At 34.6% G+C, this 19,157-nt stretch overlaps 2 protein-coding genes across 2 annotated transcripts; one reads left to right on the forward strand and one right to left on the reverse strand.

Moving 5' to 3' along the window:
• Positions 1–1,081: 1,081 nt before the first annotated feature.
• Positions 1,082–3,222, reverse strand: LOC126678380 (pentatricopeptide repeat-containing protein At4g35130, chloroplastic-like; the record flags this gene model as incomplete). The annotated part of the gene is made up of 1 exon (XM_050373278.1): positions 1,082–3,222. A coding segment is annotated over one exon (1,953 nt), but the record flags the coding sequence as incomplete, so codon positions are not given.
• A 10,142-nt stretch (positions 3,223–13,364) lies between these two features.
• On the forward strand, positions 13,365–18,048 carry LOC126678200 (probable methyltransferase PMT7). Its single transcript, XM_050373100.2, has 7 exons — positions 13,365–13,670; positions 14,433–14,847; positions 15,003–15,292; positions 15,836–16,222; positions 16,699–16,945; positions 17,040–17,178; positions 17,617–18,048. The coding sequence occupies exons 1-7, from the start codon at positions 13,523–13,525 to the stop codon at positions 17,773–17,775; spliced, it is 1,785 nt and encodes a 594-aa protein (XP_050229057.1). The 5' UTR covers positions 13,365–13,522; the 3' UTR covers positions 17,776–18,048.
• Positions 18,049–19,157: the final 1,109 nt, after the last annotated feature.

Here is a 19,157-nt window from a genome sequence, read left to right on the forward strand (position 1 = left end):
ATTATGCCAATGATATTATTTAAGCAACAAAAGTCTAAGTTTACGCTCACATGAGCGAAATGGAAAATTAAAATTTATACCCTCTTTTGGCACTTTATCATTTTAATTTGAGCAAATTATTTTGAAGTTTTTGAGGTATAGACCTTTTGTTTCAAAAATCTACTTAATGACCTTCAATTTCAATTTTGTTAACTATTAGGCCCTTCCGTTAATTTCGACATTTACTTTCAAACGATTTGGTACCCCACCTTTAATTTCGTGAATGGTTTGATCTCTCACTTTTAATTTTATCAAATGATTTGGTACCTCACTTTTAAACGATTTGATCCCTCAGTTTTAGTTCCGTTAAACGATTTAGCCCCTCAAATTAACGGAATAGTCTCTTAGTTAACGAAATTAAAACTGAAGGATCATTAAGTAGATTTTTGAAATAAGAAGTATCAAACAGTTAATTATGTTATACCTTAAAGACCTCAATGTAATTTTCTCTTTAAATTTTTCCAAAGTTAACAGCAATAGATACTATTTTCTGGCGCTTTCTGCTTATTCATGTTTCAACTCATGAATTATATTTATTTTGATCAAAAGGAAGATATGTTTCTGTGGAGTGCAATGTACATGCAACTTACGTACCAATCAAAGAATAGTAATAATCAAAATTATGAACGCATGCATGAAGTGAAAGGATTTTTAGTAATACTAGTATGATTGAAATGTCTAAACACAACTTTTTCTGATGGAGAGAAAAGTTCAATAATAGTTTTCAATGAAACACGTTTAAATGACGAGTTATTAATCCATTTAAAAAAATTCAAATGACTAGATTGATGCATAGCATCAAATTTGAGAGACTGAATTGTAATTGTCGCAAATAACTTAATTTTTTTTTTTTTTAAAATTAAGGATGCAAGTGTGAAAAGTAAAACTAATTCTAGAGCCTTAAAAGTCTATGAGTCAATTTATTGAATTGTATGGTTTGGGAAAGATAGTGCTCACAACTCCATACTGGATATTATGCATGCAAACAAAATGTAAAGGAAGAACACAATCTAACATTGAAGGATTTTTTTTAAAATTGTTTACAATGGTATTGTTATCTTCCTGGTCTAATTTCATAAAAAAAAATGGAAGTTTCTCAATCTAAATTCTACCTCTGACTATATCCAAATTCTTGTACTTTAGTACTTGGATGTCCCAATACCTCATAAATTTCCTCTACTTGCTTATACGATCTATAGTCGCCAAATTTATCCATTATTCGGTTAGTTTCTATTTTTTCACTCCGCTACCTCTTTCCTCAATGTAACTCCAACCTGGTGTCTTCCTCAAATCTTTATCATGCATAACAATCCGAACCTCTTCAACTTCATTCCAATTTCCGACACTAGCTTGGATATTACTTAGTATTGTATAATATCCTACATTATCACTTTCCAACTCCAAGAGCCTCCGCGCTGCGAATTCTGCAGCTTTCTTGTCTCCATGAACTCTACAGGCGGCAAGAAGAGCGCCCCATATTCTACTATCGGAAGCAACCACCATTTTCATTATCATAGTCAATGCTTCTCTTATCTTTCCACATCTACCTAATAGGTCCACCATGGAAGTGTAATGATCCAAATCAGGTTCGATATGGCATCTCCATTTCATAAAATGGAACAACTCAAAGCCTTGTCTAATAAGACCAGAGTGGCTACAAGCAGACAACAAACTCAGGAATGTTACACTATTTGGTATTACTCTTTCCATCAGCATTTGATCGAAAAGCTGTACGGCTTCAATAGCCATTCCATGAACTCCATATCCCTCAATCATAGATGTCCATGTTATATTATCTTTTTCCACCATTGTATCAAAACATTCTCTTGCAGACACAATACTTCCACATCTTACATACATATTGAGGATAGAGGTTTGCAATCGTAGTTTGTCTTCTTCGAGTTTGTAAAACACGTTCCTCGTGAGGTATCCATGGATTTCTTTGCCTAACTGCAATGCACCCAGGTGACTACATGCCTCGACAAGGCTTCCTAGAATCTCTGCTTGAAGTTCAATACCCGAAGCTTGCATTTTCCGGAACAAACTAATGGCCTCACCAAAGTACCCATTTCGAATATACCCCGACATCATTGTATTCCAAGTGATGCTGCTTCGACTAGAAATCTCTTCAAACAATCTAACCGAGTTACTCAATTCCCCACATTTTGCATAAAAGTCCAAAAATGAAGCTAGCAAAACATGGTCGCATAGCCCGGATTTTATAGAGAAAGAATGAAGCTTTTCACCTTCCACTAGATTCCCATTCTTCGCTAACGCTGATACGACTAAAGTTAAAGTCTCGCTGCTAAAATCTACTTCTCCGTGCATTCGATCCAATAAACCGACCACTTCTTCAGCATCTCCTCTCCCCGAATAGAAGCCAATCAAAATATTCCAAGAAATAACATCCCTCTTATCAATCTCAACGAAAAACGATTCCACTTCTTCGACAGAACCCGACCTACTATACATTTTCAAAATCGAATTTTGCAACGACCTATCTAGTAATAGCCCATTCTTGATGGCATAGCAATGAAATCCCTTCCCTTCACTCAAACTATCACATCCATAACACCCCTGCAGCATAACAATCAGAGTAACTGAATTCGGTTCCACCTCCAACCTCATTTCATTAAACAATTCAAAAGCACAAACAAAACATCCCCCACAAACATACCCAGAAATCATAGAAGTCCAAGAAACCAAATCCCTCAGCGGCATTTCATCGAACAGTTTCCGAGCATAACAAACAAACCCGTATTTCACATAAACTTCAATCATAGTATTACAATAATACAAATCATGTCCAAAACCCGTCTTTATTGCATCACAATGAACCATTTTTCCAAACGCTACATCACTTTTAAGCGACAAAACGGCTCTATTTATTATGGGAAAAGTGAAGGTATCATTCTTAACACCCAGTTCTTTCATCTTCTTATAGGAGAACAAAACCTCATCAAAAAGACCAGCATCGAGAGAGGTTTTCATCGTCAAATTCCATGTTAGAGTGTTGAGTTGCTTACATGAATTTAGAAGTGAAATGAAGGGTTTATGGGTGTTTAGGTGATGGGAGTGAAGTAGGAGAAGAGGGAGTTTAGGAGAGGTGAAGAAGTGTAGGAAGGCATTGAAATGTGAAGAATTGGTGGAGAGTATAGGTATTATTCTTGATCCTAAAATCTTTTACCGGCTTCTATTGCTAGGTGGGTTGAAATGCCAATTTGAATAGGAAGTGACAAACCTGTCGAAACCTTTTAGCTAACCACGTTCGAGCATTTCATAATCAAGTAAAAGTCAAAGACTTAACTATCGAGCCCGGTCTCGAGCTACTCGAGTTTCATCTCAAGCTCGGCTCGAGTATTACTGTTTAGGGATAAGGTATAAAAAATGACTTAATGTTTACTTTATGGTTCACATGACTCTCTAATGTTTTTTCGTGTCTAAAAGAATGACTCTAATTTTATTAAAGTGGAACAAATATACCCTCCACCATTACACAATGGTATATTTGTTCCACTTTAATAACGTTAGGGTCATCTTTAAGATTCGGAAAACATTAAGGTAATGGCTAATTGTATGCCACATCGTTAACGTTCAAATACTCTACCGTTAGACATAGGGTTATTTGTTCCACTTTAATAACATTAGGGTTAATTTTGACTCGAAAAATATTAGGAGGCCAAGTGAGCCACATAATAAATATTAGGGTCATTGTTATACCTTAACCCTATTAATTATATAGGCTCGTGAGGCTTATGAATCTAAACGCACCTCTTATATATATAAAAATATATTTTATGTTTTATTGCATCTATCTTTTTTGCCTCTAAATTTAAATATGTATAATTAATTAGTTATATATTCTACTAGTGTAAAATCCTAATTTCGTTTCGAAATTGAATAATAAATTAAAATATAAACTGAAATTTAATAATTTAAGTTATTTAAGTTATTTAAATTATTAAATTTAAGAAAGATGGTTGTTTGAATATTAAAAATTGAATATATTTATGATTTATATTTAATTTTAATATTTGAACGGGTATGTTGGGATAAAAATTAAAATATATGTGAAATATACAAAATGAAAAATAACGCTATTTAAGTACTACTAGTGTCGCTTCACGTATTCCACATGTGGCTCGTAGTGTGACTCGTCAAATTATCAAACTATATTTAATATAGTAGTTAATTAGCAATAGTCTATTTTATTTAATATTTTAAATAATTTATTAATTGTTTAACGTTAAATTTAAGTAGAAAATATTAAAATAATAATTAAAATAGTAATTAAAGTATTTTATCTTATTTAAAATTACATATAATTAAAAATAATGAAAATATATTTTAAGTAGTCTATTTTAGTTAATACTCTAAACAATTATCTTAATATAATAGTTTATTTAATTAGTACTCTAATTTTAATATTTATCTTAACATAGTAGTTTATTTTAGTTAGTACTCTAACTTTAATATTATTTTAATAGTTTTTAATTAATAATAGTATTTTATAAAGTGAAAAGGATATTAACGTAAATGTGTGCTATGCACGTGACTCGTGACGTGACTCGTCCATTTATTATTACGTTTCTTAAAAATAAATTCAAAAAATAAATTGAATAATTTTTTTGTTTCATTATCAAAATATAGTAAGAGAATATTAAAAGTTCAATTGTTGTTAAAAGTTAGAATTTTAATTTAAATAGAAAACATATTATAAGTGAAATTAGAATAGTTGATTAATATATTATTGATGGAGTCTGCCTTCTGAACCGGTGAATGAGACCTGCAAAATATGGTAGAAGCTAACCGGACGGTGGTTGTCCGATTAGCTCTCCGATGCTAAAGTCAGTTTAGAGCTTTGAGCAGCGTTTTGAGTATATAAATGTAATTGTATTTTTAGGCGTATCTCATGCTCGTTTTATAATAGATGATTGCATACCTAGCAGTGTTACAGTAGGAAAGTGAGTCATACTCTGTAGGGATTGACCCTGATTTGGCGTGATCTACCTTATTCAGACATGAGTCCTATTTAGGAACGTCTTCCTTAATAGTCTCGTCTTCCTAAGTTAGAGCTTATCTTTCTAAGTTGGAGTTTGTATCCAAATAGGAAGATACTTTGAGATGGAGTAACAGATCTGGCGATCTGACTAAATCCAGAATCGACGCGCTTTGGACGGGTTCTAAAGGATTCAGTCTTCGTCTTGTTGAATGATATATCAGCGAATCCTATGGATTCGGCCGCCTTCCTTACGTATTCTGTTCTTTCGATGGGAGTCCGGTATCACCTGATAGTGGATCTCCTGTGACTCGGCTCCATTATAATTAGTGTAGGATTTGGTCTCCATCATTAGCCCCCCACAAGTGGGCTGAAGTATTTGGTATTTATGCCTTAGTAAATTTTGGCTCTTTTGAAGCTGAGTCTTTTTATATTCTGGGCGAGTCACTTCGTATTTTGGCGAGTCGTTTTAGTTCTCTAGTAAGATTCTATTTCTTGCCATGTGTCGCTATTTGATGATTTGGTGTCATCTTGTTCCTCGTATTTAAACTTTTCATGTTTCTCTTTTCATTTCAACTTATTTTCGAAAAACTCTTATTTTGCGATTATATTCATCCGGCTTTTAAGATTTCCTTCTTCTCCATTTGCTTACGGGTTTTCACCATTTGCTTGTTTGTGCTTTGAAGATTTAGAACTACTTCTATGTTTTCTTCGTCACCTATAATTTTTAATATTCTGGAAATTGCTTTTGTTGTTCTTGAATATTTTCTTTGTTTGATCTTTCATTTTCATTCATGTTTGTAATTCCCTGTTCTAGGATGCCTCTTAGTCGAGCAGAAAATGCATGTGCTGCCATGGCAATCACTAGATCGGGACTTCGTAGGGACGAAGTCTTAGATATTTATTTTAAGTATAATTTTTCTTTTGACTATATGGTAATATTATTCGGTGCCGATATGGCTGCTTCTAGGTCTCCTGGTTCATCTTGTAGGGCGATTGTTTTTGAAGAACAATTTGCTGCTGGTCTAAGGTTCCCGTTAGATCCTTTCTTGGTAGAAGCGTGTAGGGATTTAAAATTCGCCTTAGGGCAACTCTATCCAGGTACCATTAAGGTTATAGTTGCTTTCGTGGAAGCGTGTAGGCTTCGGGTCATGCCCCTTCTTTCATGTCCTCCATTATTTTGTAGATTTTAGAAAATGCGACGGTTGCTTCGTCTTTGCCGTTGGTAGGAAAGGTCGATCTCGTATTTATCTGCCTTGTTTAAATAATCGCTGGTGGAGGCGTTTCTTCATAGTGTATCATAATTTCTCCTTTCTTCATTTTCCGGATGGTTTTTTCACTCATCGAGTTCAAACCTATCCGTCTCCTTTAAATTTGTCCGAGTCTGATCTCGCTTTTGACTTGTCTTTCCATAGTATTTTTCAACGTCCTGCTTTAGACGTTCTGATTAGTAGTCATCTCCGATTTCAGTGGTTTCCTTTGGAGGATCCTTCACGTGGCTTGGTGGATCTTCACTATTCCTTTCTACAAGGTACTTTCTTTGCACTTATTATATTTCTTTTGTAGGATGTCTTCTTCTTCTGACGATTTGCTTTCTGGGTTTCAAGTAGATTTGGATGTTCTGATGGGCGGTCCTGAAATAGATATTGCTGAGCCTGTTCTAGAAAATGAGGCTCAAGTTGTTGTAGTTCCTGCTGGGGCGGTTTTGCTTGTTGGTGACGGGGTAATCATCATAGCAGAGGGCGAAGCGGTTGAAGAGCCTTTGACTGATGAGGCTGCAGCTCCGATTCCCCCTCTAGTTCCAGTGGATATCCCAGAAGAGGTTGGGGAAGTAAATTCGGGTGAGGTAATTATTGTTGACTCGGAGGAGGTCTTACTGAGTCAGGATGTTGTGGATTCGCCATCAAGGAAGAGGCGTCGGGTTGATGCCGAGTCTCCTTCAAGAGAGAGTCTTCCCGGTAGCTCTTCCTCTGCTCCTAGCTTGGTGCAGTGGGTCGAAGACCATGATCCGGCCAGCTTGTTGAACCCTTGGGTTCTGGCGGAGTATATCAGGACTCTGGCGATTCCTGAGGACATTACTTGGTTTGCGTCCAAGCCCAGTCAGGAGCTTTCGGACATTGCTTGTTTTCATGGTTTTTCGGTAAGTTGATTGTTATCCCTGTAAGTCGTTTTGTTATTCGTCACCCAAAATGACTTTATTTTTTATGTCGGATTGTAGGCCCTTCAATCTGTTCTGGTGGTGAATGATCGTCGTCAATGTGCCGAAGAGGAAGTCGAGCGTCTCTCTTCTTTTCTGGCGACGTCTGAAGCTGAGAGGGCGAAGTTGAAAGCTTCTTTAGAGGAGCATGATTCGCTCCTGTCGCAGGTAAAGGTGCAGGATGCGCTTAATGATCGTCAGGTCAAGGTGATCGAGAAGAAAGCCAATGACCTGACTTAGGAGATTGAGGAGCTTATTCGGGTTAATACTCTTGTTGGTGAGAAGCGAGATAAATTGAGGGTTGAGGTGGAGAATCTCCATATTCGTATGCTCGAAACAAAAGCCTTTTATTCTACATTGATCAGCGAGTATCGTCTTGTTATTGGGAAAAATCTTCTAGAGCAGAATCCCAACCTTGATTTATCTGGTGTTAATGGGTTGGATCCTCAAGTCATTGCTCGCGGTCTCCTTGATAAAATGCCGAAAGATCGCCTGAAGTAGGTTTTAGTTTCTTTCATTATTTGTATGAGACAGTCTCGATTTTGTAATTTTGGCTTATGAATATATTTTTTCTTCAATATCGGATCGAATAGCTGCTTTATTTTATTCTTCTATAGCTTGTGTGAATTGTTTTTTTAATATTTTTCGAGTCGATTTTCGGTCCAGAGTTAATTTAATCTCTGCGTTTAGTTTTTTGCCTTGAGAGTTAATCTAAACTCTTGTTTTGGCGATTTTGCTTTGGTCGGGTTAATCTAAACTCTTATTTTTGTTATTTTCCATTGTTCGAGTTAATCTAAACTCTTATATTAGCGATTCGCCTTCCTTGAGTTAATCTAAACTCAATTCTTTGCTATTTCTCGCCTTTGATTTAATTATTCATGATGAATCTTGATTTTTGTTTCTCTTTATGATTCGTCTGGCCGATCACATAGAAGGAAAATTGAACTTTATTAATTTAAAGACTGCGTATATTAAAGATAGTTGTGACACCATCGGGTAAGACATAAAATCTTTACTGGCGATGGGTCGTTTTTTCTCTCTATTCTTCTTTCTTCTCGGTCTTAGTTTCTTGAAGATCCACGACGGACTCGTCATAGCATTTCTTGGCTATATTTTGGTCGCCTCTTAGCGTCACCACTCCCTTGTTTGGTACTTCTTAGGTCTATAGAAGGGACAACATCCCATTGGCAGCCCTAAAGGCTACCTTATTGCGTAGGTGCCTAGTAATTATCATGTTTAGTGCCCTTGGCCATCCCAAGGGCCACCCTATTGTGTAGGTGCCTGGATTCCGTAGTTATTCCATAACTATCGGAAATGTCTGAAGTTTATCTGAACTATTGCAGACAATATCTGGGTGTCTTCTAGATACTACATTCTCCTCTATTTGGAATGCCGCATGTAGAGTTAGGCCGTTGTTTTCTGGGTGTCGCATTCTGCGTATACTGAATGTTGTGGCAATGTCTCTCTATCGTTAGTCGTTTCGATCCCGTCTTTTGGGTAATTTTTCTGGTCTGATCCTCTAGAGAATTTTCCTTTTCTGATATGTTCTTTAGAGAAGTCTTTCGGTCTAATCTGTCCTCTAGGGAAATTTTCTAGTTAGTGCTATGGGAACTCTTCTGATTTGATCTTCTGGGAAAGTTTTTGTTTTTTTGTGGGCTTGTGCCTTATTAGTGTTAGGAAGGTGGGACTTACTTGCCCACTTTTCAGTCCCCATTTCTCTCTCTTGTATTGCTTTTCTCTCAATTTACAAGTTGTAGTATGGCGCCACTATAGAATTCCAAAAATCAATTACTACAAATTTGACACACATCACCATAAAATTAGGACGGAACAAATGTCACACGTCGAAAACTTATATCACGACGGTGTGGGGTATTACACCTTCCATGTCAAGAGCTTTATGGAACTTTCTTGATCAACCAAAATCTTCCGAACCCAGAAGTCTCCTATTTTTATTGATATTACCAATGCATCTTGATAGGATTGTTCCACTCCTCTTTCACCCAAATTCATGAAAACTACTACGTGCATTGTATCAATATGTTCTAGATCTGACCATATTTTTTGTTAGGGTTAATGTTAAAAAAAAAATTACGAACTTTACACGTTTTCACATTTTAATCACGCTGTTTAAATTTTCTCATTTTCATGCACGAACTACCATTTTTTCTCAAATTCATACACGGCGCTGAGGTGTCACGGCTCCATCGGTATAATTCGCTAAGGTGGAGGTCATTTTACACCAATAAATGAGTGCCACCTCAGCGCCGTGTATGAATTTGAGAAAAAATGGTAGTTCGTGCATGAAAATGAGAAAATTTAAACTGTGCGATTAAAATAAAAAAACGTGCAGAGTTCGTGATTTTTTTTTGACATTAATATTTTTGTTACTTCCTCTATATCACATCATAGTTTGGTATTAGAGTACATTCCTCAATGGAGAAAACCTTTCCCCGCTAATTGTAAGATTCCAAGCTTCTCTTTTTATTCGATATCATAGTTTGCTATTAAAGTACATACCCCAACGGAGAAAACTTCTCCTTGTTGGCTAAAAGAATCTAAGCTTCACTTTTTATTTTCCAAATAAAAATTATTTTCACATAACCAGTCAACATATCTATTTCATCTCTGATAATTATTTTCATTCTTACCAAATTAAATTTTTTTCCCTCTCATTAGTAAAGAGAAGTGTTCAAATTAAAAATCAAGTAACATTTTCCACAGCGACAAGTGATAAATCTTTAAAAATATGGGTGGGGGAGGGGGGGGGGAGGGTAATCTAGTGAAGCTCCGCGACATGAAAACAAAGAGCACAATCGGAAAGAATGCTTAAAGAAATTTCCGCTCCAATACTCAAGTAAGTATTTGATGAAAAAGAAGAAGAGTAAAGTAAGGAGAGAAAGAATATATATAAAAAGTAACTTAGATTTAAGGATAAGATTATTTATTTATTGTACTTTTTTTCTTCACTCGTTCTTACATGGTAAGGTGTCTTCCTATATTATAGGTTGAACTGACCTTTTCAGTTATTTTAGTAGAAGAGATATGTTTGTTGAGCATAGGTGGTGTGATGTGTGTATCTTCTCTATTTTGCGGTCTCTTTGACCAACATGGCCTTTCTAACTTTCTTTGCAAATAATGCGATCCATATCTTAATCCCAACACTTCTATTAGTGATTCTTTTCGAGATGAGACATAAAGCAATACCGGACTGAAAGCGTCCTTAGTCGAGACTGATATTCTCGTGGGCCTATCAGTGTGATATCATTTTGATAAAGTTGATCATATTTATAGTTTTGGAGATTGTTTCACCCTTATTGGATTATAAGATAGACTAAATATTGATGAAAATAAAAGTGAATAATCATATTGTTTGATTTCAAATAGGAGAGACTAAATTATGAATTATGACATATATTAGGGCCTAATAATAATTTTCTCTTATAAAAATGAATTCTAGGGAGAATATAGATAGAAGTTAAAGTTTAAAAATTATAGTGGGAGAAAGATGAAATTGAACGATTACCACTAAAAATTATCAAAACGAATGTTGTAATTAGTCTATATTTAATTTTTTTGGGGTTTGAGTCGAAGATAGATAATGTAAATATTCAACATGTAATTGTAACTAATCAATGCCACTAGAGATGATAAAAAATAGACATTATTTTTCAAATATATGTTTTGGCAAATTATTTATATTTATTTTGGTCCATCTTTTTTTATTTTCCATCGCTACCTAATTCACTAATTTATTTATCAAAAGTACTCATTATATATAGAAGTCTTATCTTATTTTATATTAAAATTTTATATAGCCACTTTTTTTCTATCTCTTCTCTTTCTTCTCTCTTAAAGTTTTCTGTTTTTTTTTTCTTTGCGTTTTTTTTTGTTTGATTTTCAGTTTGTCTCCTTCGGTTACTTTTCTATTCGTCTTTTCCGTTCGTCTACTTCCGATGGATTTCTCGTCGTTTCTAGTCGTTTTTCCGTTCGTCTTTTGCGTTTGCGCTAGTCTGTTCGTTTCTTTCGTTCGCGCTATGGATTTCTCGACTCGTTTTTAAATTTGTGTAATTTTTTAAGTTTTTTTATAATGATTTAAACATTTTGTAAATAAATTATTCTAGATCTATAATTTTTTGTTTATAAAATTATTTTATTATTCATATAATTACTTATTTTGTCTTTCTCTTATTCATAGATTTGTTTATTGCTACTGATTTTGTAAAGAACAGATTGATTTATGGTGCATTTGTAGTAATTTTATAATATATTTACGTTTTAGTGTATTTTTGGTGTATTTATAGTATATTTCTGGTAGTTTTTGGGATATCTATGTTTTTTAAAGTGTATTTCTGCCCTTTTTTTATTATATCTATGGTGCATTTACAGTGTTTATGGTGTATTTGCAGTGTTTTCATGGTATAGACTATAAAAACACTATAAAATGTCATAAATACATTATATATACACTATATATACACTAATCTTACACTATAAAAACACTATATATACACACTATTGTTACACTATAAAAAATAAAAAAAATTCCAGAAAAAATCTATAAAAAAGAGAATAAATTATTAAAAAATGAAGAATAGGGTTGTGCAATCGGTTGGTTCGATCGACCGAACCGAAAAACAACCAAAATTGGAAACCGAAAAAGGTATTTGTGAAATTAAAAAAAAAGTATTTTTCATAAATAATATAAAAAAGTCAAAACTTGACAGGTAAAAATATAAATGACTTACCAAAACATGTAATTCAGAATATTACCATTTTAGTATTATTGTGCTGTAAATTTATATTATGTCGTCTAACTATCGAATGTCTGGAATATTTTATTATTTTAGAAGAAAGGTACAAAAAGACCATTATATTTTTTTATTTGGTGTAAATAACCCATCATACTAAAAAAAATACATATAAATTCATGCATTCAATTTTTTGACGAATTACCACCTTGCTCACAAAGGCTTCTAACTCTATCAATCTTTTGCCACATAATCAATTAGTTGTGGTTTCCTTAATATCCATGTCACCCAAAAATAATCATATCTCCCATAAATATCCATGTCACCCATTTAAAACTCCCAAATTTAATTAACTTGAAAACCTCTAACCTTTTTTTTAATCCCTGATCAATTGAAATTCAAACCTAAAACAACAGTGCTACTCAATTTCTACAAAATGATTTTTTTTTTCAAGAAACTCGTCCTCTTTGATTCGTAATCACCAATCCCAACGACCACTCCAACCGTTGTATCACTAACAACATCAATCTCAATTTCTGATTCCAATTTTAATTTCTTCATCACATCAACAACGACAAACTAGAAAGTCATTTAAACTATCAAGCACATAAAACAGTTCTTTAATGAATACTACAAAGACTTTTGAACCGATAAAGCAAAAATTAAGTGAATCAAATGAATCGCGACGAATACTGAAAAGAAACTCGGGCAACGCGTCGTATTTAAAAAGCATATGAAAGAGCTTGTTGCAGTAGCTGAAGTTGTAGAGTAGAGTAGAGAGAGCAATGAAGGTCCTAAAATTGTAGTGAGAATGAAGGGGAACCATCAGAGATATTGAAATTCGGACTTGGTTTGTCGAGGTAGAGGAAGACGGATTTGAGCCAAAAATCAATTGCGATTGTGGCGGTCAGCAGCGGGGAGGATGAGGTGAGAGAAGGAAAAGAGAGAAGTTTTATTAACAGTGGTGGAGATGTTACGAGGAAGAGGAAGCAAAGTCCATCGAACAGAGGTAATAAAAAGGAGAATTGAAATTATTTGGCGGAGGAAGAAGATCAATGAATGAAATAAGGTGGGTGACATGGATAGTAATGGGTGACATGAATATTCCTAATGACGTAGATATTAAAGAGACCGTTTACGTGGAAAAAAATTGACGGAGTTAGAAGCCTCTGTTAGCGAGGTGGTAATTTGTCAAAAAAACTGAGTTCAGGTGTTTAAATGTACGTTTTTTAGTACGATAGATTATTTATACCAACTGAAAAAATACGATGGGTTTTTTTTACCTTTTTTCCATTATTTTATTTTGTTACAACCGGTGCCACCCACGTGACAGAAACCCGTCATCCATATATCAGTAATCACTTAATTATTAGAGAGTAATATTAATTGAACTAAACTAATCCTAAATAAAGAGCTGGTTGTAGTGGCGATGATAGTTTCTTGAGCTGATAAAGAGATGAAGATCTGAAAATGGGTGACCAGTGAGTGAGCTAATAGTAATAGAAGTGAATTGAATTTAGATCCAAAAATAGAGAGATGGGTTTAGGTTCGGCTTTTGATTCAAAATCTGGGCAGATGATAATGGTGGCTTTGCTATTAATGATCGGTTCTTTCTATTTAGGCACTCTTTTTGGCGCTAACAATGCTCCTATTCCCAATTCCTCCTCTTCTCCTGCATCACCTGGTATGTTAATTTTTGTAATTTTTGGAATATTGTTAAATTTTTACTCTTTCAGCTTTCAATGTGTTTTTTTATGCCTGATTTGGAATTTTAGGCTGCTTAGCTTGAAAGAAGAAGCTTTTTTTATCCTAAATATTTAATTGTAATGGCAGGACATAGGGCTACATTGTAATATAGATGTTACTTAGATTATTAGTTAAATGATTTGAAGTTGAATTAGATCATGTTAAGTACACTGGTGTAGGATTAAAGGAACTTATTTTGGCTTAGTTAGGTACTTTTCATTTCATTCGAAGAAATTTCATCAGTTCGATTGCTACCATCTTTGTCGATCGAGTTATGTACAAGTTGCAGACTGGCCATATCACTGAGTAAACTATATTAGATGATGTCAAGCCGCGTATTAAAGAGTATCTCAATTCTAAGGCCTAGTATCTGCATGCGCAATTCCATTTGTGCATGTTTTTTTTTTCTTTTACCTTCTCTTTTCTGTTTTACTCGTCTTCAGAAATATGCAATTTGCTTTTAGCCTTCAGGAAAGTTGCTGCACTTACTGCTTATGAAGTATTTACACTTGATATAAACATGTCTTCAGTAACGTTTTCTTTGTTCTGGGCTGCGGTGAGGCAGGGGGTATGCTAGGACTTGGATTTGAGACTCGACAGGGCATCATAGGGTCATTCATGTTAGTCTAAGGCCTAGCTGGTTTTAATTTGGTGACATTGATTCTTATAAAGGATTTTGTTTTATCTTGCACACTTCTAGGTACTTCGACATTTACCAACAGAATAGCTCTTACCTATCGGAGAACACCATTATTGATTCCAGAAGGCGGGATGAATATATGTCCCCTGAAGTTCAATGAGTATATCCCTTGCCATGATATTAAATATATCAGTGGTCTACTCCCAACTTTGGATCTTTCCAGACGAGAAGAGCTAGAGCGACATTGTCCTTCCTTAGAAAAACGTTTATTCTGCTTGGTGCCACCACCAGAAGATTATAAATTGCCAATAAAATGGCCAACCAGCAGAGACTATGTCTGGCGAAGCAATGTGAATCATACACATCTTGCGGAAGTCAAAGGAGGACAAAATTGGGTGCATGAACAAGATCAGTTATGGTGGTTTCCAGGCGGTGGTACTCATTTCAAGCATGGAGCAGAGGAGTACATTCAGAGGTAACTGGTAACTTATTATAGTCATTTGATCTAGTTTACCACCTCCAAATTTATCATTATACCATGTGATTGATGATCTTCGCATTACTAAAGCATTGAATTGATTGTATCATGTGTGGTTACCGATCTTATGCCTTTTTTGGTTTGAAATACAGATTAGGTAATATGACAACTGATGAAACGGGTGATCTACGCTCAGCTGGTGTTGTTCAAGTTTTGGATGTTGGATGTGGGGTTGCTAGCTTCTCAGCCTATCTTCTTGCCTTAGATATACAAACAATGTCTATTGCTCCCAAAGATGGTCATGAAAATCAGATTCAATTTGCCTTAGAACGAGGAATTGGTGCCATGATCTCTGCCATTGCCACAAAGCAACTTCCCTATCCATCTAACTCTTTTGAGATGGTGCACTGTTCAAGATGTCGGGTTGATTGGCATGAGAACAGTATGTTGCTTTCTTGCAAGTACTTACGTACACCTTTGTGTTGGTATATAATTCTGAAGAAATTATTTACCAGATGAAGTCTTCATTTAAATTATCATGCTGTGTTCTTTTTGCTAAACAAACTAATTGACAAAGTAGCAAAAATCAAATGGAAAATAGCTTTACCAAAACGAGCAATCTTTTTTATAAATTGTTGTGATAATTGTACAATAGTAACCCAAAAAAAATGGACATTTGTAGTAAATCATTATTCTATTTGATCTCCCATGCTATCCTATGGCTTGATAAGACTTCTTCTTAGTCCTGTACAGTTTACAATAGTCCGGATAAGGGTTTAGACGATCATCATGATTCAATACAATGCGCTACAATGCGGGAACTTTCTTCCACCAGTTTTATCTTCCCTTTAAATATTTATATAGGTGTGAGAAGTTTAATTGGCAATTTTCTAATTTGTAATTTTAGGATCATCCAGAGTTGGAGGAGGCTGATACTGTGATATTTCAGGCATATTTTTGTAACTTTTTGAATTGTTCCCTGCAGATGGTATTTTAATGCAAGAAGTTGATCGCCTTCTTAGAAACAACGGATATTTTGTATATTCAGCTCCTCCTGCTTACCGTAAGGATAAAGATTATCCACAGATTTGGGATAAGTTGGTAAATCTGACTTCAGCAATGTGCTGGAAACTCATTGCTCGAAAAGTTCAGACTGCAATATGGGTTAAACAAGATAATGAGCAATGCCTAATGCAGAATGCAGAAAAGAAGCTCATAAATATATGTGATACTCCTTTGGATGATATGAAACCATCATGGAATACACCACTGAGGAACTGCATACAAAGAAGGTCTTCACAAGCAAATGCTAAGAAACTCCCTCCTAGGCCAGAGCGTCTTTCTTTATATTCAGAGAGCCTTTCCAGAATAGGTCTATTTATATTCTTTACTCTTTATGAACTAAGAAGCTATCCTTTCTATGTGTTTTTCTCCTTTTGATTTATTTTAACAAATTGACCTATTAAAAAAAGGAACAATATTTTCTGACTGAAAATCTTGTCGATGAGCCCGGGTTGAATTTTCTGGGACTTAAAATTGCAATTAAGCTAAAAACCTTAAGTAGCTGTGGAGCTAATGTTTGGTTGCTAGTAAATGATAACAAAATGATCCCTTATGACCACAGTTTGTATTGATATGATTGTCAGCGATTCTTGATGCAATGTACACTTGCACTCTCTCACTAGTTAATCCTGTTCAAATTTTTCCTTGGTTCTCTCTCACAGTCGGTTTATGTAGAAAAGATTGGCTTGTCACTTATATCTAGAAGTTAACCTTATTTTTTTTGGAGCCATTTATACTAGAGACATGTTTATCTGATACAATAATTTCTGGACATGCTCATTGCAGGTGTCAGTGAAGAAGATTTTTCTTCAGATGCTATATTCTGGCAAAATCAAGTCAGAAATTACTGGAAGCTGATGAATGCCAGTGATACAGATATACGAAATATTATGGACATGAATGCTTTTGTTGGGGGGTTTTCCATGGCTTTGAATACTTTGCCTGTGTGGGTGATGAATGTAGTTCCTATGAGCGCGAATAATACTTTGTCTGCTATATATGACCGAGGTCTTTTAGGAATTTATCATGATTGGTGAGTTTTGATCAATTCAAAGTATCTATCTATGCTAATTTTGGTAGAAGTGGAAATAAAACGGTTGCTCACTATGCATAATTCTTTCCCCCAGGTGTGAATCATTCTCAACATATCCACGCACATATGATTTGTTGCATGCTGACCATCTATTCGGCCACTATAGAAACCATGGAGAAGGTTGCTTACTGGAAGATATTATGCTGGAGATGGACCGCATTATAAGACCTAAGGTAATTTGTCTTTAAAATAATCACTATATATATTAAGTGTTCGAGAATTTAAAATTTAAATGTTATGGAGTGAACCAAGAACGACATGGATAAGTATGTAGCTAGTCGCAAAACCATGGCCCCTTTGTCTGGGTTGTATCATGTCAACCCTGCTTATGTTCTATTGCATGTTCATCTTATATAACAAGTAATATGCAGCCATTATGAAGGTAACAGGAAGAATAGAATAGACACAAATTTTCACGTTATGCCACTGTTCTAGCGTCTGTGTGGGTTCATCTGTACATTTAATTGCAAATGAGTATACTAAAATTCTTTATTGGGTTTATATCTCTTTCGTTAAATATTTGAAGTGTATAATGACACTTGCAATACTAATTATTGGGACGTATTGACTTGCTGCACATAATAACTCTTATTGAATCTGTTTATCTGCAGGGATTTATTATCATCAGAGATGAAGAATCTGTCACATTAAGAATTCGTGAGTTAGCTCCGAGCTTTTTATGGGAGGTTGAGTCGCATTCTCTGGAAAACAAAGAAAAAAGGCTTGAAACAGTGCTAATTTGCCGAAAGAAGTTTTGGGCAATCATCTAAGGTGTGCTCCTATAAACGCATATTTTTTACGGACAAGTTTTTCCTCGATGTAGAATAGGGTGTACTTGTACTGTGACTCTACTTAGCTATTTATGATATAATCTCCATATAGATCTCAAGGAAAGAAGTCAGGTCATAGTCCATTATTTATTAGTTTGTAATTATTTTGTTTGTGTATGTTAGTTTTCCACTTTAAGATTTACAACACCTAAAGAGATACAATGTAAGATCAGTTCTAAGTTTTGAAGCAAACAAAATTTGGTTTCTTCGGCATGATTTGTCTGTGTTTCTTCTGAATTTTTAACATTCAAATTCTCGGAAGAGATGTCATTTTCAGTTTCAGCATTTGTATTTCCATATTGTGATCATTTTCTAGTTTTGGATACGACATTAAGGAAACACTTCTAAAATTCCGAATATCTGTATACATATTCTTGCAAGAATCCCTGTTTCATCATTTATGTTTGTTTTGTGATGATCTTGTATTTTGGGTTCTAATTAAGGGATTGGACATGGCAGTTGTAGGACGTTATGAATTTGCATCAAGTTTTCTTTTAAGAACTTGGGGTAGCTTTATTATAGAAGTCATATGCTTACACTGAACTTGAATCCAATGTTGATTTCCATTTTTTTTTTAATTATATGAATATAGTTTAGATTTTTATTACATTATTGAAAGAGGAAATTACATGGAGCACCGCCAAACACCAAAAAAATCTCACTATTACGATCACGCGCGTCTCGCTACAAAAATACTTCAATATTCTTCTTTCTTTCTTTTTCACGATTTTTCTTTATGTTTCTACCGTTAATATATTGAACAATACAACTTCTTCTCAGATAGATAATTCGTTATTCTTATGATTTTTGGAGTTTGTTCAAACAAATACCTCTTATATGGGTTCGTTCTATCCAATTGTTTTGGTTCCAGATGTTTATCCTCCACTATAGTCGTCGCCGTCCTCATCTCCACCGTCGCCTTCGCCACCATTTTCACTGTCCTTGGCCAATACGTCAACACCCAGATCCTGAAATTAGAAAAGACTCTTTTTTAATGAAGATCTAATCTTTGTGCCGGTCTCAGATTTTCTAAGTCATGAATTGTATATGAAGTTGGTGGCTGATGGGTATATGAAAGTTATTTTTTTTAAGAGAGTAATTGACAGAATGGCTGCTAAAGATAAAGTTGGACAAAAGTGGGGAAATAACAGAAGAAATTAAAGGATTTAATGTTAATTTTGAATTTTTGTTTCAATGGTGATCATGGCAAGCCTCTTTTGTTGGATATAATGACTATTTTTCTTTCATTATTGAGTGATTAGCTTAAATTGTTAAATGGAAGGCTAAAAAAGAGTTTTAATTGGCAGCAATGATTTTTTTAT

Source organism: Mercurialis annua, linkage group LG4 (assembly GCF_937616625.2).
Source record: "Mercurialis annua linkage group LG4, ddMerAnnu1.2, whole genome shotgun sequence".
Classification (NCBI taxonomy): domain Eukaryota; kingdom Viridiplantae; phylum Streptophyta; class Magnoliopsida; order Malpighiales; family Euphorbiaceae; genus Mercurialis; species Mercurialis annua.